Here is a 21,779-nt window from a genome sequence, read left to right as displayed (position 1 = left end):
GGTGTTTTAGCCTCCAGCTGTAGCTCTGCAGCTGCCACTGCAACRTGACCTGAGCCCCATGGGAACAGTTCCAGTTCCAATGGCAGCTGTGCAGAGGTTTGGCAATGACACTGACCCTCACAGAGCAAGCAGAGCCACARTCCCTGCAAAGCCTTGCCATGGAAATCATCCAGAAGCTCCCCTGCACCTGACTGGCACGGTGCATCCCATCATCAGAATACAATGATCTGAGCTGCTGCAAAAATGTCTGAGGCTGCCCCAGTTAAAGCCATAAGGTGACACAAATAACYACTTTGGATTTATAGACCTTTTAGCCTTCAGCTCCCCAAAGAATGCATTGTTTCTGCATTACCTGCTCCAAGTTACTTTAGGGCAGCAAAATTTAAACCGAGAATGGGCTCTGCATTTGGAAAAGACTTGGCCCCAGACCAGTTCCTAATGTGGCAAAGAGTGCAATTATCCTGATGAAAGCTGAGGGATGCTTTGCCTACAGCTGGTTCATCAAGTAATGCTGAATGATGGATATAATTAAACTGCGTGCAGCAGAGTGGAATGTGCTACAATGAACCTTTTAGGGCCTCATCCCCTCCCATCAGCCTGGAACTACAGATGGGTCATCACAAACAGAGTCAGTGGCATTCAGCACTGCTGCTCATACAGAGATTCAGAGCTATCATATAAATGCACTGTGCAGGACGAGCAGAAAAGAAGTATTCAGCTGAAATAAGGTGCAACTGCAAAAGCCAACTAGTTCCTAGTACTACCTGGGATTGCACAGGAAAATGTAGCTCTGGAATTTCTGCACTACCAGGTCAAAGCTTCCCCAGTATCTCAAGATACAAAGTTTTGACAAGTTAGCACTAGTTGGGACTAAAAAGAAAAATAAAAAGAACCTTTGAGAGCTGCACTCTGCAGCACATCCCTGGTGATRAAGAACACCACACACAGTGGTATCAACTGGCTGAAAAATCTTCAACACAAATATCTTCAGCACAAAAATCTTCAACACATTCAACTCTTACACTTTTGCCCCTAATTTCAAGGGCAAGAATTTATCTATTCATCTCTCCCTCTTCTTCCTAAGTCAATGTCAGCACTGAAAGACTGAATCAGAACAACATTTTGGTTCACCCTTTAATGGCCTTTTGGTTCACAACTATTTAAGAATGACTTGGGAAAGGTATAATAACACATGTTGTGTTATCTTCACTTTGAACCGCCAGCAGGTATTATTTTGCAGCTGTTTTATTGTAAGTGGCATCCTGAAATCTAAACAAAAAAGTCTTAACGGCAATTTCAGCAGATTTTTAATTTCCTGAGAGAATTCAGCAGGACCACAAAGAGGGAGCATGTTTAAAATGCAATGCCATAATAGGAATGTTTCCCTCTTTCAAGCAGTTTTAGCTTTTGGAATTTGATAATGGTTTCACTGAACTTTCTGAAAAAACCACCAAACACAACTGAGTTGAAGAGACATTAAAGTTTCTGCTCACAAACCCCAGGTAAACATCACAAGGCCCTGTTTCTCTGCAGCTTCCATTAYCCACCTCACACTTAATCCAAAGTAAAAGTCACTTGGAGCAAAGTTATGGGAGAGCACACAAGATATAAAGTCACACTTGGGATTTCCCTGAAAATCAACAAACATCCCACTGCAGCTCCAACCCCACTGGAGCTTCTTGCCCAGGAATGCAGTGAGCAGCTGAGTGCCAGGGGAAGGATTTGCCAATGTGGGGCAGCTGGTGGGGAATTTTGATAGCCATGGATTTAAAGTACAGGAGCCATTCTGCACAAAGGTCCCTTTTCTTGACTTGGCCACCCCACACTATTTGTCCACCAAGGCAAGCTGTAAGTGAAAGATGGGTTTCATAAATATTCCTGGAGCTGTGAAGGAGAAATACGGAGCTGGCAAGATCCCTCACACTGCTCAGTGCCTTCCTCTGCCCCAAGACATTTGTCACCCTCACAGAAATACTATTCCAGATACCACTGTAGCATCCTGAAGATAAAAGATGCAACTGTTGCCTAGGAACCAATGGTGCACATTATCACAACATAGGTGCTGCTGTTGTTTCTGGATCAGGCAGAATGGTGAATGAATCCAGGCAAGACTCACATTTAACTCCCTTTTAGGAGACAGACTTTTTYCTCAGTCATAAATAAGCAAAAATAAATTGCATCCAGAAAGCAAATGGCAAGCAGATGAAAACCCTTTGGCTCTTAGCTTGAGGACCTCCCTGTGAGCAAATTCAGAACCAAGCCAGAGGAGCAGGGACAGCAACCAGGCAGCCCCACATGGGCTGGGAGGCTGCAGTGCCCATCACACTTGGGCATCTGGGGCTTTCATCTGCCAGGTGCTTCCCCCAGGGGTCCAGCCCCTGGCTCAGATGCTYCAGCTCTCACAGGAAAAGAGACAGGGCGAAGTGTTTAACCCTGCAATCAACAGGGTAACATGCTGCCAAGTACAAGGGTGCTTTGAGTAAAAATCCTAATGTAAAACGGTGCTTTAGTGATGCATCTTCAATCTGCATGCACTGTAAAGATGCCCAGATAGCCAAAGCAGTTCCAGTCTGGGGTGCATTTATTTCTGATGCCTGGCTGAGGCTATGGAGCACATCTCAGAARTACTAAATATCCAAAGGAGGTACTAAGAGCTGCAGATACTACAGATCTCCAAAGCAAAAGCTGCTTTACAGCCTTAAATCCAGGAGGGGAGGGCAGAAGGAATAACCTCTGCGGCTGCACAGAGAAAGGGTGGGTCTCTCATCACTAACGTTTACCAGCTTGAAGAAAACACTGTGTTAACATGAGACATAGAAGTTTTAAGCCACAATAATTTCCACATTTCACCCCACCCATTTGTGACCATGCACAAAACCGCTGCTTTGCCAACCACTGATAATTTAACAGTAAAACAGAGAAGGGGAATAGCAAACCAAAAAGATAGCCTTCAAAAGAYAGATAAATCTCAAGCAAATGTGCTGGCAAAGTGAGGAAAGAGGAGAAAAGGTTATTTGAGGGATTAAAGACAGAAGCAAATCTGAAATTCTCAGAGAATGCAGATTCAAGAAAAACACTGATAAAGTTCCTTTTTGGACCTGAAAAAAGATTCCCTRTGAAGCATTAAGAGTGGATTGACATCTGGCTTGCCAGATAAAGATATTCTGAGCAAACAAAACCACGTACAATGTCAGTGACAATCCTGAGATAAAAACCTCAGGCACTGGCATCTTAACAGATGTTGTAGTGCAAAATCTACTGGTGCTGCACTCCCATCTCGATGTAGGAATACAACTGAGCAGTGCTTCAKCCCAGGATAACATTCCAAAGGGCACTTTAAAGAACACTGTACCATTTGCCACTGCCTGGTACATTATTCTAGTGGCAAGGCCTGCACTTCAGACCAGCACTTTCWCTCCAAATTCAGCCCTGGGAAGTCAGTATCCTTTATCCAGGCTTTCATGTCCAGCACCAATTCATGGAATGCCAGGAAGGAAATATCTGTAGAGGACAGCTCTGAAGTCTGAATCCCAGTGAGATATAGAATTGTTAAATTAATTCAAGTCAAACTGATGAGAAGTGAGACAAAGTGGAACTGTGTTTGGAGCCAATGGCTTTGCCTCATTTGCCATTACACAGCTCTCACCAGCCCTGCTGGCTTTGGGATTTCTAAGTTCACAGCCATCAAGAGGGCACRACTGGGTCAAGCAGCAGAACACAAGTAGTTTCACTGGGTTTCTTTTAAGTTCCTTTGTTRTACCTGATTGCCCATAATTGAAAATGTAGTTGTATCTGCATTCCTGGCTCCATCAAAAGACACTTTATTTTCTTACTATTCTAAAGCACTCCCCAAGCTTCTGCTAATAATTTTGCTTGACCTTTATTAAAGACCAAGCATTAGCTGGCAATTAGATTTGGTGATCCCTTTGGTGATTGAGGCTCAGTGATTTACTGTAAATTATAAATAGTTCAAATATTTCATTATGTTTATTCTTTATACAAGCCTTGTGGCCAGGTAAGCACTGACATGACATTCACTGTTAAATGATCTCATTAAACTTCTTAATTTAAGTGGTGCAACACTTCATCTGCCACATTATCCAAGSACTCCTGCAATGCACATTAAACATTCAGCATGAATAGATGCTCTACCATAGTTCACCTTGTTGGGAGTGAAATTTCAGTCCCTGAGCATAAGGTTGACTACTTTATGCTGTTTGTCAGAGACAATAAATAATGCAGATAGATACCCATGTAAAGTAAGAGGTTGAAGACATCGATAGCTTTCCCACAAGATTTTGAAGGAGGCTCTCAAAAGAAAAGACTTTAAATTATGAAAAARTACCGTGAGGAGGAATAAGAGGGGTATCTGGCTTTTCCTGGCTTGCATGTGTTTTATTTGATACATTTTTAATTGTTTCCCTCACAAAATGAATAGTTCTAATATATTTCTCCCGTGCTTTTATATTGTATGATCTGTAACATCTGTTTCTGGACATCTCTTCTGAAGGATGAAAGGCTCCTGGCAATTCTGCTGTAGTCTGTGAACATACTAGACTAGTCCCTGGATAGATTTAGGCTTCATCATATTGTATTAACCTCACATATTGAATATGTTTTTTTGACTTAGAAGGCTGGATTAGCTTTTATTATCAGAAGAGAAGCAGTAAAGGTTTCAGTATTACAGATGGAATGGCAGATGGGAAGCAAAAGCTTAATATGAAGCAGTTCTGGATAAAAACTATTAATCCACAAAATTCATATGTTCTTATGCAGGGAAACCTAGCAAAACCCACTGCAATATGACTAACCAGAGAGAAGTGTAAAGTGCCCCTAGCCCATTATCTGACAAATCATGGCATGGGGTCCAGAAGAAAAAAAAAACCCTCAAACACCCTATTTACTATTTCCTGGGAAAACAATCAGCCCTCTCTGGGGTTTGCAGGGAGGTAATGGCTTTCTAAAGCCTATAAATAATATACATTTATAACGTCTCCACCATGAAAATGAAATGGACTCCTATTTGATGAGATAACATTTGAACATTTTTATAGCTGTAATATTCCATATTAAAAAAGATACTTAACACTACTTATAAGTCACTGTCATTGAAGTTGCAGCCCTGAAAAAGGCTTCTAACTTTTAGTTGAAGTACACCATGGTGTGAAGAGGAAGCACATTGCCATCATTTTCTGCTTTGGAGAAAGGGAAGTGAGCCCTTCAGCCCTGCCTGGGWGCCACTGAGAGCCCAGCACAGAGCCCTGAGAGCAGCAAGGGGAAAGCAAAGCCCCAAGAACTCCCCCTCTGAAGAACCCTCCCGGAATTCTCCAACTGAATGGCACTTGTTCAGAGTTTGAATGACTGCAAGATAGCAGGGCATTATTACAAAGAACCCSTTAACACTGAACCCACTGCAGGCTGCTCCACAAACCCGTGGCTGTTGATGGCCATGTCTGGAGGTGACAGACCCCATCTGGTTCCACTGGGACCAGTTCAGGCTGCCCCAGGTCATGGCCTCAACATTACACCATGGTTGGGGTGGACTCAACACCACAGGACAACTGGACACAACTGCTGGCACCAGTCTGTAACCACACCAGACCTTCARCAACCATTCTGCTGCAATTTGTCTTGTTGGATTCACAGTGCCAACACCTACCTCTCCCTTTATGGCCTTGCCTTAGTCYACTTGTTAGCATCAATACAGCATTCCTCACCAGGAAAGTGAGTAATAGGGAATAACAAGGTAGTTAATCCCAAAACTCATGAGATATACAGAAAAMTACACATTCTCCCTTAAAGACAAGGTTAATATCTCAAAATTRTTAGTCCTCTTCCCGTTGGACACCAAAAATGTTTAACTCCAAATACTGTGATTTCTTCATTCAAATCCCCATGTTCTAACATCAAGGCAGTCTCAGTGACTCTTGTRCTTTAATCTTCCTCCCCAAAATGTGTTGCATTTCACTGAGAGTGCTTAGAAATGGGCACCAAAAATAAAATTTTTTTGTCAGTCCTCACAAAATCCTTCCTAAGGCATGGGCTCAGGGGTTTTGTCATTGTTCACTTCAGTCCAAGCAGCACCTTCAAGGAGGGATTCACACTCTGAGAGATCTTGGAGAAGCCTAACCAGGGGAAGCATATTTCTCTTCTAGGAATATTAAAACCATGYCATATCATCACTCATCAGGAAAYGGCCCAAGAAAGTCACTTCCCCTTYCAYTGATTCATTTCAACATAGAGGAAAACAGAAGCCACAAGGAGAATTTCATGTTTTCCTCCTCTTCATAACTCTTACAGCMTAAACCAAACAGCTGAAGGATACTTGGGATTTTTTGTTGTTGTTGTTTGTTGGGGRGTTCTTTGTTGGTTTGGGGKTTTTTCATGGACTATCTACTTTTGCACAATATAGGAATGAAGCTCTGAGGCCTGGGTGATGTAAATCCAGAAAGAATATAATTTCCCTTAAAATCACAAGCCTTATCATGTGATGSTGTATGAAATTCTTTGCCTGACACCATCTGAATAAAGATATTGAGTCAATGGTGGGTGCTRAAGATACAATTGACTTCTAGCAAGTTATTTGTCACTCTAGAGCCATTATCCTCCACAGAGAAAGCACAAAAAAAAAAGGGAGAGGAGTACCTGAATCTATATTCATACCTTTAACACTTGCTGAGACATCAAATCAAACTGTTAATCAGAGCCCTGGGAGGGAGGAATCTCTCCATGCCTGGGATTCATTTGCTGAGCTCCAGCACTGCTGGCCACTTTACCCATCCTCTCTTGCAGGTACCCCTTTTGTTGGAAAAAATGACAAACTAGAGCTGCCTCTCAGTCAAAGTGCCCCCAGGCAAGTGGCAGACAGACAGGGTACAATCAGGTGATTGAATCTTTGGCTAGTGTGGCTGTCAGACACCAGCCTCACCAGCAGGAGTTTTCTGCTGAAATATAAAAGAAACTGCCCCTCTGCTTCTTGCAGCACACACAGACATGTCATCCCTTATAGCCATAATTATTATCCTTTAGGAACAAATCATGTACATTCTTAAAATGCTCATTGTACCTGATGGGGTAGTCAGCAGCACTGAGGTTAATGAAGAAATCCCAGGGCCAGTCACTCATCTCCATTAAGTCCTTCATGGTCTGCAGGTAGGTGGTCAGCAGGCTTGCTCCTCCCCAGATGGTGGCCATTCTCCAGGAGGTGACTCTCACATTTGGGTACTGGCTGGCAAACTGCAGCACTTGCCGGTGCAAGTAATTGGACCGCTTTACAGGAGAAAAGAGTAACACATTCACGTTATTCTGTCCAAAATTGTTTCTCCCTGTGTTCACTAAAGGCCAACCCTACTTCTTGACTCACTGAGCGCTGCCATTGCTTTGCCCTCACTTATATGGTATACAGCCTTCTTCTGCTAAATGTACAGAGAGCCCTGCTTAATACTTTTTATTACAACTACAGTAATCACTTATCAGTGTGATTAGCTTTATTCACCATTTTCATCCTAGATCCCCAAGGGTTTTTGTAAAGGAGGTGACTGCAGTGTGTAACTTGCCCAAGACACCTCAGGGCAGTTCTCCATCCACCACCTCAGTCTGCATCAACTTWTCCATTATTGCTAACTAAATGTACAACAGACAGACAAGGGGAGATAGTCATCGACATAGAAGGAGAAATGAAGGCTGTTACATAAAAAAGATAACAAGAAAGAAAATGTAAGGAAAAAAAAKAGGCTCCAAATATGTAACAGATGGAGAGACAAAAAGTGACGTGCACTTTATGCAGCAGAGGTAAAGGGAAGATGAAGAAGATGACAAAGATGGGTGGACTGACAGATGGTGAGACAGGCAATTTATAACCAGTGATATATTACCTTGTCAACATGAATGTAATAAAAATGGTCTTTATGGTAAATAGCCTTAAACATGCGCTGGAGCTGCCGGGAAGCTCTGCCATGAACAACCAAGACAAATGCGATCCTGACTGGGTTGGCTGGCATGTATTCTACGGAGTCCTCATCCCACTGTACATTGTTGTTGGCTTTTCCTGTTCAAAAACAAAACACAGGACATCTCTGAGTGTATCCACAGGGCAGGGGTGCAGAGAGCAGTACACATTCCACCTGGGCTCTTCCTTCAAAGGCACTTTGTAGGGCAGGGTGAGAACTCACAGGGGTGCCAGCCTGTGTCCCATCTGGTTTGTACCCCTCTCCTCTGTCCCCACACAGGCCACCACCCCTTGGGCAGCAGCCCATGCCCATGGCCTCATCCTGAACAAGGCTGCATAAACATGGGCAAGTACCCAGATGTTTATGGGTTGGATCAAGCTCTACCTGAGTACAGCCATTTGAACCCTCAAAGGAATCTCCTCCAGGTTTGTAAGCAGCATCCAAAATATTCAAACAAYGACAAGGCAAACATTCCCCCAGAAGGAAACCCCCTGTTTAGCCAAAGCTGCTCATCCACAGCCCCTGAAAGAACAGCTTTTGCAGTAGTACTGCTYATAAATTAGTGCCACTTTATTGCCCCCAGTTGTGTTCAGACTAGACAATAGCAAATTTCTAGCCCCATGAGTCACTCTTAACCTTACATGGGACACAAACAACTTAAATGGTATTTTTTTAAAAACCCTTCACCACTGTTTCAGAACTACTTGGATGWGTATTAAAATATTAGAAAGAAGCTTATTTTTTTTCTATAATTTTCAGTTCATTTATGATGGCCATTAGCCTATGCCCAATTCTACTGTTTCTCCTGTGCAGCTATTGAGCTTCACCATGCACGTGCTTAAGGTTTCTTCCGAGTGACAGGGACAAAAAGGGACTGTGAGAGAAGGAAAATGTGCTTGCAAAGAGAACTGACAGGGGAATGAAGGGCAATTGCAATTGCAAAAACAAGCCATTTTTCTTTTAAACTGCTTTGATTTCAAGCTGATGATGTTCCATCAATGGACTCAAATATTTTTAGTGGTTTTCATTACATTTTTGGATACCTCTCTTCTGYAATCTGTGGTTTTCTGCAATGATATGCAGAAGGTGAGAGGAATTTAAAATAGTCRTATTATGGGTCTTTTATTTTAATCTAACTTGCTTTCAATACCTACACTATCATTTATCTAGCAATTACTGAGAACAAAATGCTCTCAAATCTTCACCCGAAATGCCACCTCACTGCATCAGTTTTCYTTAATAAATTCCTGCAGTGACTTATTTTGCTCTCTGCTGTTTTCCTTTTCTAACCTTTTTTTTTTTTTATGTGCTTGTTTCTTCTTTCTCTTTTAGGTTTAGGTTTTTATACATGCATTTGCCACCTGCATACTATTATGGGTTTTTGAATACAATCCTATTCTTGGCTGCCTGGAGTTTCACAAAGGAAGAATGTTACTTTTTCCATCTGCCAGACTATCTGTTACTTTGCTCTAYGCTGTCACTTCCCTGCTTTTAGCTCATGGCTGCTTAGCACCCTCAGACTATTTCACTGATAAAGAACCAGCACGGTTTGCAAAGAAGATGAACTTGGCAGGAAACAYTGAATTGAGGATCTGCTTATTAAAAAATACAGCAGGACTTCAGATGTGTATGAGCAATGTCAAGACCTGAATAGCTCCAGCCACTTCATCTCTGTAAAACTCATGCAGACCAAAGCCTAGCACATCATGTCAGTGCGTTTCCCACTTCCCAACATGTTTAGAGAATACCCTTTTTCTAGAGTAGATTTTTTTTTAGGCAGATCAGTGCTTTAGATTTTTAGGCAGATCAGTGCTTTACAAACCTTAATAAAAAGCCCATAATGTCAATAGAAAGTAAAACAACAACCATGAAGAATTTGATTGTTACAGTTCCATCCTGGGAGCACAGCTCTACTCTCACAATTTCTTTACACACACAAGTCAGTGGGGAGAGTGAATGGAGCATCCTCTTATGGCCATCTGAGACAGGTGAAACAGCCTCTGGCCTTGAAGCAGGACTTGTCTTAGGATTCCTCGAAGTTTGCTGTTCATTACAGGAACAGCGGATAGAAGAGCAACTTCTCACATTGCATTGCTCCAGAGAAACTGGAACCTYAACAGAAGGGGAAGTGCACACCCAGCTCATCTTCCAGCCCATGTATCAAAGGGTGTTTATTGTGCCATCCACTGCTGAAAACAAACCACAGCACTCTGCTCTGTCACCAAATGTCTTGCACAAACTTACTGAGGAAAGTGAAAGCTGCCCTCTTGCTTCCTGCTCAGAGCCTGACAGGACTGACATCAGTGTGTTGGCAGGAAAACCTGTACCTGCTTTCAAAGATAACAGGAGAACCTCAGCTCTAGTGAAATTTCAACTTGCACTTTCCGTGCCCAGAAAAATCAATACTCATAATTAAGAGCTTAATCTTCAACTSTTGCAGCATTACTAAATGCCAGAATAATGAAGATAGTGCAATCATTTTCACATTTGTGGGGATGCCACATTATGTTCAATCATCCCCCAATGTAACTCAGAGCCAATCTGCTGATCTCTCACCTCTACTGTTAATTAATGGGATCAGACCTCCCCAGCAGCACAAAGCAATCTTTCAATCTATTTTGTGAGCCATCTTATGTTTTGCAAATCAATCCATCTTGTCCTGTTTTCAGTCTGGTATTGTCCTGGCTGCCCAACAGATCTCCTCTGCACAGATACCGGGATGCTGCTGACTTCATCTGAGCACAGCCACGTGTGTATGCTGTGCCTTAACCCATGAATCAATGGACAGAGGACATCAGAAGAGTTATTGCTGTGTASTTCAGCACACTATTTACTGCTATTACATCCATAAATGCAATCAGAAGCCCTGTCATTACAGCAGGAGTATGAGCAACAATCACTCCAAAGAGGCAGAGCTCTGCAGTCCCTACTTAAACTCCCAGGAGCAGCCCCATTCCCTTCAGTGGGACCATTTCTGCAACAGCCAGCTGAGTGGTAGTTGCTGAACTCAGATTTCCACTATAAACCCCTTTTCAATTGCTCAACAACTCTACAACACAGCAGGTTGAAAATTTCCAGGCTTGGCTTTCATCTGAAAATGTTTTCCATTTTGATTATAGCAAAACTAGCTTTGCCTTGTACAAATGGTGGCAAGACCAAAAATAAATAAAGAAAAAAGTTTTCATTCAGGAAACAAAAATTTTGTATCATACCTGGTAATAGAAGTAGTTGGAGTTCTATAAAAACGACAAAAAAAAAAAAAAGTCATTGAGCAATTTCCCAGTGAGCCATCAGGACCTGATGAGAAGATTTTGTCTGAGGGTTTGGTGACAGCAACATTCCCCTGGCCTGAGCCAGAACTCYTGCTGGAGCTCAGCCCCAATGGCCCACTACACCAAGGGCATCAGCTGCCATCAGGCTCGAGAGGGGAGGCTCTGTCGTGCTGCAGTGCTCTCCTGTGACAGCACCTTGCACAGGAGAGGTAAATTCTGAAGCACAGCTYCTGTTAACCATACTTARATGGAAAGCCCAACTTTGGGATGTYCATTTTCACCTCCAGTCTAAGAAATGCTTTACTGGTTTCCATGGTGGCCCTTGTGGAGATCTTYAGTGAAAGAAAAGATTTTATGTGAACACTGATTTTATATACATACATATATATTTAAATTATTACAATTATGTGTATATAAAATGCCCATTGGTCTGTCCACTGTGCAGAAGACCCCTTTGGTAAATAAGATAATTACCATGATGTGGAATCACCACCCTGTGTGCCCACTGAGCCCAGCACATGCACAGCCCAGGCCAGTGARGGGCTCTAGCAAAGCAAACCAACACCTGATGAAGATAATCACCCCATCTGGTCACTGGTGTAGCTCCTCCTAGTGGATTTTACCTTGTTTACCTAAGGAGGAGAGGTGAAATCAGTTGAGATGATCTGCACAACTGTCCCCAGACATGGGGATTCAAGAGGGATGGTTATGATTTACAGAATGAAGWGTTGCTATTTGCATTCTGTAGATTTCCTGAAAATTGCTGTTACCCATATCTTTTATCTCTGAGTTAGCACTGACCACCTAAGAAAATAATTCAGGAATCACACTGCTATTGAAGAATGGATATTCAATTTTTTTGCAGTAATGTTTCATCCCAACAATCCTGTTCTACTATTTTTCAGTCTCAGAYTCTATCAAGAATTACAGGAGCAATTTATGATCCTCTGTAACTTCATATGATCAAGTAACCCATAAGCAAAAAAATCAATGCAAGGTAGGAGGGAAGCAGTGAGACATAATTTAGAAGCACTCCGTGGCCACTGCATTTAACATTAAAAAGACAGATTTCAGTAATGTTCTTTCCATGCTGAGAAGAAACCYTGGCTTGGAACAAAGGAGCTGCTGATGTGGGCATTTTGAGTCTTCTTTAATCATTTCAGAGGGTGACAGCATAAACTTAGGGCAGTCAGAGAAGAAGAGTCACTGCCTTACAGATGGAAATTCCCTTCATGAGATCACTGGAAGCTTCTCTACAGTGAGGTTGTGAGCTGATAAGCAGCTCTGCATCCCTGCAGAATTTATATAAAATGGGAAACTCACTGAAATGACAGATGTAGGTTCAGTTCTACTGTTCATGAACAGAAAAATAAAGGGCAGGAAAGACACCCTGCACTCRAAATGAAGGTCTTTTTTCACATGACTTGCAGAATTCACTGTAAAGAAGAAATATAAAAACCTTGAGAACAAGGACAGAAATTTTTTGTACCACAAAATCTGCAAAAGCAGTTTGGATAACACAGGACTGTTCAAAATCAATCTTCAGGATCCATGTACATATGTACATGTGTGTGCAGCAGAAGCACACTCATRGTCACTACATTTCTAACAAAACCASGCAGCACTTGGTTTGAAGCAGCCTACCATATTTCAAACAAAAAATTTGTTCTATCATGCAGTCAGTACCAAGTTATTACTGAAACCATTTTTATGATTTGCAAATGACCAGTTAATTATCAGATTCCACTATACTGCAYTTGCAATACACACTAAACTTAATTTACTGCAATACTTATCTAGGCAGGGCAATCATCTCTCTAACAAGCTTGCTTTTCTGACTATTCTAATTATGAAAATGGTAGCATTCCTGGGAGACAAATCTCAATTATTTTTAGTTTTGCTGGAGTGTGTTAGTCAAGCATTTTCTCCCTATTCCTACGGACTGCCATGAATAAATAACACTCAAAAGCAACAGTAAATTAATTAATGTTGAATTAGAATGAATCTCATAATAATAGCGTTTATCATCTCAATTAACAGCCAATTAGCACATTATGATCACTGTTATTAGGGTGAATACAAAATGCCTTTTAAATGAGCATTASACTATTTTTCCTGTTGGACTTCAGAGATGTAATGAAAAGGAGACCCAAGAACAGACAGAAATATTCCTTTCAAAGACATTTCATCCTTCTTGCACCTTACACCTTTGACTTCACAGTCCAAAMACCAACCAAACCCTGGGCTGCATCCAAAGCAGCATGGCCAGCARGTCGAGGGAGGGGATTGTGCCCCTCTGCTCTGCTCTCGTGGGATCCCACCAGATCCCATCCCTGTTCTGATGCCCCTGCACAGGAAGGACATGGAGCTGTTGRRRCAAGTGCAGAGGAGGCCATGGAGTTGGTGAGAGGACTGGAACAGCTTCCCTGAGGGAGCTGGGGCTGCTCAGCCTGGGGAACAGAAGGTTCTGTGGAGACCTTCAGCATCCCAAGGGCGCCTACAAGGAGAGGGACTTTTCATCAGGAACTGCCCTGATAAGACAAGGAGTCATGGGTACAAACTGAAAGAAAGTATCTAGGTTAGATACTAGCAATAAATTCTTTACTGTGAGGGTGGTGARGTAMTGGAAAATGTTTGCCCAGGGAGGCTGTGGATGCTCCAACCCTGTAAATGTTCCAGGCCAGGTTGGACAAGGCCTTGAGAACCTGGTCTAGTGAAAGGTGTCCCTGCCCATGGCAGGGGATGGGGACTAGATGATCTTCAAAATCCCTTCCAACCCAAACCATTTTATGATTCTATGACTTAACACCTGAGAGGCAATACTTGGAATCACAAAAAAGGAGGAAGACCACTATTTACAGGTACCTGTGTTATGCAGCTCTAAGAAGACACTCAAATAAAAGAAATTTTCCAGGCTGGCTCTCGGGACAAACCTGCAGCCTGTTCCAAGTGTGATCCCCATCTCAGAGTTAAAACTTGCAGAGCTCAACCAGCTCAACACTGCAACCAGGAGCAGCTCCTGAATGCACCAGTTCCATGACAGCACACCAAATGGAAAAGGAAAACCAGCAGCCCTGTCTTTTATGGCTAACACACAAGGTGTGAGAGTTTCCTTACTGTCACCTCAGAGCTCACTGCAGGAGGAGACACTTCATTCAGCTCTTGTGCTCCAAAAGTGACTCCCACCCTGCAGTGACCACTGCCAGGAAAACCTTGTGCTTGTGAGGAGGACAGAGGTGACAGAAGGCCAGAAGTGAAAGGGTTCAGATGAGGCATGTGTTTAATTACCTTATCCACCACTGGTTGTTGCTAAGGATGCTCCTATCAACAGCCCCAAAGTGATGAGAACAGGAATTAATCATACAAGATAAGTCATCCCACCACTCCCAAGGAAACTGATGACACAAACCCAGACTGAAGCGTTTACAAAACCTCATTCACAATTTGTATTTTCTGGACAATCAGCTACTGATTTAGGTGGCCTGAATTACACTCCACAGGCTGCCAGCCCTCTTGCTGCAGATGGATTACATCCCAAATGGGACACCAGTGACAGGCTCACCACCACTCATGCCAAAACCAACAATGGGCTTTGGAGTCTGCTCTTCTCTGAGGAACCTCACTCCCTTCCCTGTTGGAAAACCATCTAGATTTCTTGTGCAGGATGAGAAGAAAACATAGAAAATGTCCTTATGCCAGTACAGACTTTCTCTTCTGCCTCAAATCATCAGGAAGTTTAAGCCTTCAAGGAACAAAAACTTGAAAGCCAGTAAGTTAGAGCAACCAGTGCAACAAGAGCAACCAAGGCAGACATCAAACAAGAGAGGAACAATATCAACATAACAAATCCTAAGCAAAATAACAACAGAAGTATATCAAGGCTTATACTTCAAATTAGCATTTGAAACAGGCTTTGCTGATTGGAGTGTCTGTTTCAGTGTGTTTGGAGACTGGCACACCGTAACCTTTACACCATCTCTTCCTCTCATGCTCACAGCACGAATAATCAATAAGGAGTGAAAACACAAGCAATTACACACGACTCTACTTCACATAACCTCCCMGGAGATATTATGTACTGCTGAGACTACCAAGAAATGAATAGGTAGATAAAAGCATGTTTGTTACCCGTCTGATCAATGTCTTCCCTTTCTGTTTCACGGTGCTGTCATCTTTCAAGTCCTACCTAAAGTATCTTTGCCCTAAATAATCTTAAGAAATTAACAATCATTATAAACAGCTGGTGTAAGGCCAGGACCGAGTTAATTGATACCACATGAGTACCTGGTGTGTTAACTCAAAGTTAATCCTCCCTTGAGATTCCATTATATCTGTGYCCTATTTTTTGAATGCAGAATTGGAAGGGCAAAATCTACCTTTATTCTCTTTTATGAACATAAAGTTGGAAACAGACCAAAAAAGTGAAGAATTTCACATATATTTTACATAGCCAATTTGAAAAGGTCAGGCTAGGTACTGAGAACAAAGACTGCACTAGCAAAAGCAAAAATCAACCCTCATACCTGTTCCTTGTGTCAGCGTGTTGCAGAATGGGAAAGTTTAGCCTCATGTTTTAGCTGACACTCACAGTGCAAGTGAAATTAATAGGAACTCCACAATACAGTCAAAAGAGAGAGGACAGATAAATAGCCCAGGTCTGTGCAGATTCACTCCAAAGCTGTCAGGCTCTGCTTCCTCTGCATCTCTTTGAGTCAAACTTTGTGGATTTCAAAGGCTGCAGGGCTGGAACTGAGCACTGTTAAGAATCTCACACTGTGGTAATAAAAGATGCGTGAAACATCACATTCACACATGTGTAGGCACCATAAACATATATCTATACACATATATATATATATATATATGCCTCGAGTTTGTATACACTGGTAGATTATCTAAGACACAGCTGGAACTGAAACATTTAAAGTAAAGCAGCACACCTGAAATCAAGCCTCCCTCAGAAACAAATGCAGTTTCTACACTCAGAGTATACATTTTTCAGCAAAACTCATTTTTTGACATGTAGCTATTGTCAAATATCCTTCATGTTAAAGGACACTGGCAAGCAATGGTTTTGTCAAATGACCCAAAGCACTTCTCATTTGCCCATGTGAATAGTAACACAYGAATTATTTTATCATTGATCAGCTTAAGTGCTCCCCAAAAGCTTGCYACCATGTGTATTACTTAAAGGATGAAGGTGGAATGTGAATAATTTTACTCAACAGAGAATAAAAGGACCAATCTTCTCTGAGTATATTGCTTGTCAGATGGAGGAACACAACGTAATTGTATTGTGACATTTCCACCAGCAAATAGATTCCACTGTAAGCAATTAACACTTGTTCCTTCAGCAGACTTCAAAAATGTAATTGTATGGTATGCTCAGTTACAATAACATCTGAATAATAAATGACACTGCACTACTTGAGCTAGATTTTAGCATATATAGAGGGGTTAAAACACAGGAGAAATAGATGGATGTTAATTCTTGCACAGGCCACCCTTACACTCCAAAGCTGTTCATTAACAAGGGTATAAATATTCACATTTTTAGAAAAAAACAAGCACCACTGACAAAGAGTACTCTGGATCTAACTGAAATGGAGTATTTTGGTCTGTGCAATGCATATAAGAACCTGTGTCTCTCTTCCTGGAGATGGGAAAGGTAGGGCTGGGCTCTCCTTCCTGGCTTTCCAGAAGCTGCTTCTGATCAAGAGGGATTAGTAAAGATGGTTTAAGAAGGAAAAAAGAAAAATCGTTGGGCATTAATCCTCTAAACATTTCATAGCCAACATATCTTCCCTCTAATCCAATTAGGGTGCCTTGAAAATCATATCTTGAATTCCATGGTTCATTGTGCTGGGTTCTGTGTGAGTGAAACGTTCACTTAGCAGGGAGATGCTGAACMCCTGCTCTGCTCCACAGCCCCTTCCTCACCCTCTGAACCAAACCCTGGGACAGCACAGCCCCATCTGCATCTGCACCAAACCTGTGCCCCAACAGGGAGCACTTCTGGCATTCATCCCTCTGAAACARCAGGGAAAGCAACTCCTAATACAAAGGTTTTGCTAAGAAGGGACAAACTACCATGAATTAACTGAGCTTGATTTTTAAAATGTTCTAATGAAAATTATTTGGACTGGTTTTCATGAGGATGTTATTTTCACACTTAAAGTGATGGGCAAAGAATTGAACAAATCAGCATAGTCCTGTTGCTAAAATAAAGGACTTGCACTCCATTACTCCATCATGGAATAAAAGGACTCCTTTAACTAATCACACATCACCAGAGGAAAACAAAGGAAAAATCATATTGCTGGCATCAGAAAATGTTCAAGCAAAACCAACATAAAGTGATTCTTTTGTATTTCAATAGACATTACAGTTTTGTTAAAAAAATCCAATGTGCTGAAAACGTCACTTTATTGACTAAATAAGTTACTGGCTGATGTTAAAATCATCTGGGGAGARTTTGTATGTGAAGTACACTCTTGCAATAATACCATAATTTATAAATGAATCATAAACTTCTCTCAGATGTTAACAAGTTCTATGATGCCCTTGGATGACAAGCAGCTGCTTCAACAGGAACTTTTAGCAGGGTCTGCTCTATACTGCACAAGAAGAGCAGCTGGGCAATGTCTGAAACAAAAAAATTAACACTGACTTTCTACAGACAAAAATAATACTGGATATTGTTCCTAAAATTATGTTAACTCTGCTCTCAGAGTCTCTCTTCCCATTCTGCAACTCTCCATTTCATGTCAGCAGTCAGAGGTACTAAATTTGGCCCCAGGCACTCCCCATTTCCTGCAGCTGGGACTGATCCTGCCTTTCAGTGCTGCTGCCTGTGCACTGGCAAGGTTTGGGCAGGACCATGGCACAGGGAGGCTCTGCTGGTGCAGCTCATCCCACCCCACTGCATTTGGGGAGTTTGGCAGAAGTGAGCTGATGCATTCGTGTGGCTCTCCAGGAATAACTCAATGGTGCAGCACACTGTGAGACAGGGCACACRTCCAAGTTGTTATGCATTTTAATTAGGTAAAGCGAGTGCTAAAAACTGCTTTGAAGGTCCAGATGTAATCCAGGAGCATTGGTTTCCAAAATTTGGGTTTTCCTCCTGCTATCTCTCACTCATACACAAGCTATTTGATCACCTCTATCACAAAGGCAGGCTTAAAAGATAAAAATGAAAAATCTAAACCCAAACAACTTCTGTTCGGATATAATTCAGTTCCTCCTCCCCTAGAAAGACAAAGCCCCAAACAAAGTCATTCACAACTTGGCTTTTATGGTACAGTAGGGCATGAAAATCATCAACTGGCAGCAAAACTGCTAAGTAAACCTAATTTAGGAGATGAAAATGTGTGAAATGCAAGAAACACCTCGCAGATTGTAAAATGACATGTTTATTTTAAAAAGGAGACCAGGAAAACCAGAACTGTTGGCAGAGGGTTGCAGTAGGAACCCAAAGGCTCCCTGGCTGTCAGGTGCTGGAGCTGCCCATGAGCTGCACACCCCAGGCCAGGGCAGGAGCTCCCTCTGACACTGAGCAGCTGAGTGAAGGRCACAGGAGAAAAGCCCCGGCAGGTTTGCTGCAGGAAATGTTCTACATTCCACTGTCCAGAGGGGCAGGGTCAGTAAGGACCCGAGGGCAGCACCTCAGGACGGACAGGGACAAACCCAGAGCGCCGGAGAAGCAGCAACCACCGAGATCTCCAGCAAGGTCTGCTCTCACTGCAGGAGCTGCAAACACTCCCATGAGGCTCTGCCTACCAGGAACTCAACCTCCTCACAGCCCAACAGCTAAAAACCCCCAAAGATTATTTGTGATTGAGCCAAGAAGGAATATTACTTGTTAAGGCCAGGGGYTAGTGAATGGGTAGTAGCAACGTAACTTTATTCAGTTCATCTGCTGAATTCCTTTCAGTCCATCTCCTGCTCTGCAGCCCTTCTGAAATCAATGGAGAATGGACAGTGGAAAATCAGTATCAAAAGAGAATGAGCATGCCTGAACCAGATTCTGCTCATGTTCCATTTYTGAACAATTCTTGATCAATACAAATGCAGATTAACTTTGAGCCTCCTTAACAATCCCCCATTCTAGCTAAAAGAATCAAAAACATCTGAGCTGCAATTTCTTTCAAATATAATTTTATTTTCCCTATCTTTATTTTAACATTAAAAGAATGATGAAAAATCTCCTCATATTATTTCTCAATACACTATTGCTAGAAGGTGAACTGTTTATCCACACACACTCCACTCATTCTCACCCTTTCTTTTATCTGACAGGACCATCCTGACCTTACTGACACAGTAAATACCAACTTTTCTCTAATGAAAGAACACTTAATTTCTGAAATTACTTTTTCTGTAGACTAATCCCGTGTCTCCTCACCAAAAGTTTACTGTTCAACAGGACAACTTTCACAGAGTTGAAGATGACATCTGAAATAGAWTGCCTGTGCTGGCAACCGTCTTATTGGAACAAAATTATTTTATAAATGCAAAAGTGAACTAGTGTGGAAAAGTTTAATATTATTGTAATTGAAGAAGTATTTAAAAGTAAAAATTACACTTGACWCTGTAATTACATTGCCCTGGAGTATAATCCCAAAAGAACACAGAGACCTTTTGCCAAAGGTGATTTGAGTGTTAATATGGAACTCAACGTGGGCTTGTTTTAATTACATATGTGCCTGCTGAGAACATATGATAGAGTCCAAAAAGCTAATTCATTGTCAGCATGACAGCAGGACCTAATATTAAATCTTGCACACCAAGTAAATTTTCCAGATTACCAATTACCACACAAAGATAGGATACACTGCAAATGTGGCAATCAGCATGAAAGCAAAACTACAAAAAAAAAATATTGTCAAACAGAGTTCAGCTGTGGGCCAGCAGTGGGTATAGGAAATCTCCCAACAGTCCATTCTTTTCTTACTCAAAAGCATGGACATCCATCTCTAACCCCACTGAAACCAGATTCTCACTGATTTTCACAGCACTGATCCTCACTGGCATTCTAATAAAGTACACTGTTGTCAATAAAATTCTTTAGCAATATATAAACCCAGTTCYATGTGGATTTTAGCGTGCTTTTTTTCCTCCCCCTTTTTATACTTAGCTTTAAATTTTCTTCATTTAAAGAAATTACTGAGTGTTTTTTTGTTCTCGTCTCWCAAGTCCCTGACAGGTTTCTGGCACTGAAAAAAAGGTTGAGAATCAATTTATACCTCCTAATGCTAACAGGCATTTTGGTTTACTTTTAACTATGGATAAATTCATGCATCAGTCAGTATTTTCTAAAGAAAGTGCCTGGAGTATGAAGAGGAGAACCCAGAGTCATGAGGATAAGCTAAACCTGGGAAAACAAGACATAACCACAATTCTGAAGGCAGCAGAGACMCAGCCAATACTTGTAACTGCATCTTTACCTGCCTTTTTGTTGCTTTAGTGATGCATTATTAATTAATAACTACTGAGCGCTCCCAACAGAGCATTTTAGATAACAGCTGAATTTCTTTAAGGATGATTATGAATCATAAAAGTATGTCTGCATTCCAARGCAATAAACAAGCCCAGGTAGGGAGCCTGAACTGCTACAAAAACTGCCCTTTGAAGCCTTAAGYTTTAGGGATGCTAAATGTCTCCTGKGTAGTATTACACAATTTCCAGTCTAGATTAATCCAATTAATCTGAAGAAATGTAGGATTTCCTCTGTTTTACCTCAGCACAGGCAAATGCTGAAAAGGGAGACGATGGCATTTTAGAAAAGCTGCAGGGTTGGTTTGGTTCACTGCTTCATCCAAATGAAGCTGCACCAATTTAGGCCAGCTAACAATTAKAGTTTTCAGTTCTCAACTCAGATAATGAAAAGAAAATCGTCAAATCACAGTTATTTCTACTCAAGATTTATGCAAATGATRAAAAATACTTCAGCAGCTCTGAAATGAGTTATTAAGGGATGATGCAAGGTTTTCACGTTCTACTTGAATTCTGGAGAAGCTTACAAAGCACTGAAGGTGTACTTAGGGCATCTCTGTGCTATTGCAGTGGGATGGTTTTAGATATAGCTGAAATACATTTGTAATGCTTTAAGATGAAAACTCATCTGGAGATTCTATTTATCCATAAGATAATTTTTTCTATCTGCACCTCAAAAATGAAAAGCCACCTACTATTTCAATAAAATTCCAGCATTAGTTTTCAACAACATTGCTGCCTTCAAGGCAGAAAGGAACTCACATTCCTATTCACTCTTCACTAGATTTAGTTGCTATCTGAATAAGGATTTAGTTGTTTTTTGTTTGTTTTTTTTTTACTATAGACTATGCTTACTATTTCTTTCTGCTGTTGAAACTGGTACTTTCAGAGCAAAAAGGCAGCTTCAGCTGTGCTTGCTGATCCTTTTATCTGCATTTTAGACAAATAATCCAGGCCCTTGCCATATAAAATTTGGTAGAAACCAAGTTACCTACACCGTTTTCTGAACAATGCAATACAAAATTATAAATCTGTATTCAGACAAAAGAACACAAGTGAGGGG

At 41.5% G+C, this 21,779-nt stretch overlaps 1 protein-coding gene across 2 annotated transcripts in view; it reads right to left on the bottom strand.

Annotated features, from left to right (window-relative positions):
* Positions 1 to 21,779, bottom strand: part of XYLT1 (xylosyltransferase 1) — a 162,745-nt gene that overhangs the window by 48,807 nt on the left and 92,159 nt on the right. For both annotated transcript variants that reach the window (XM_057384736.1, XM_057384737.1), the window contains exons 3-4: positions 7,875 to 8,047; positions 7,067 to 7,269 (exon numbers count right to left, since the gene is read on the bottom strand). In XM_057384736.1, coding sequence (XP_057240719.1) covers positions 7,067 to 7,269; positions 7,875 to 8,047 — 376 coding nt within the window. The remainder of the gene's footprint in view (positions 1 to 7,066; positions 7,270 to 7,874; positions 8,048 to 21,779) is intronic.

The sequence above is a fragment of the Malurus melanocephalus genome, unplaced genomic scaffold, assembly GCF_030028575.1.
Source record: "Malurus melanocephalus ecotype Western Australia unplaced genomic scaffold, MMel_1.1 scaffold_742, whole genome shotgun sequence".
NCBI lineage: Eukaryota > Metazoa > Chordata > Aves > Passeriformes > Maluridae > Malurus > Malurus melanocephalus.
The sequence above is the reverse complement of the archived record's forward strand: the minus strand, read 5'-3'. Positions and strand labels throughout refer to the sequence as shown.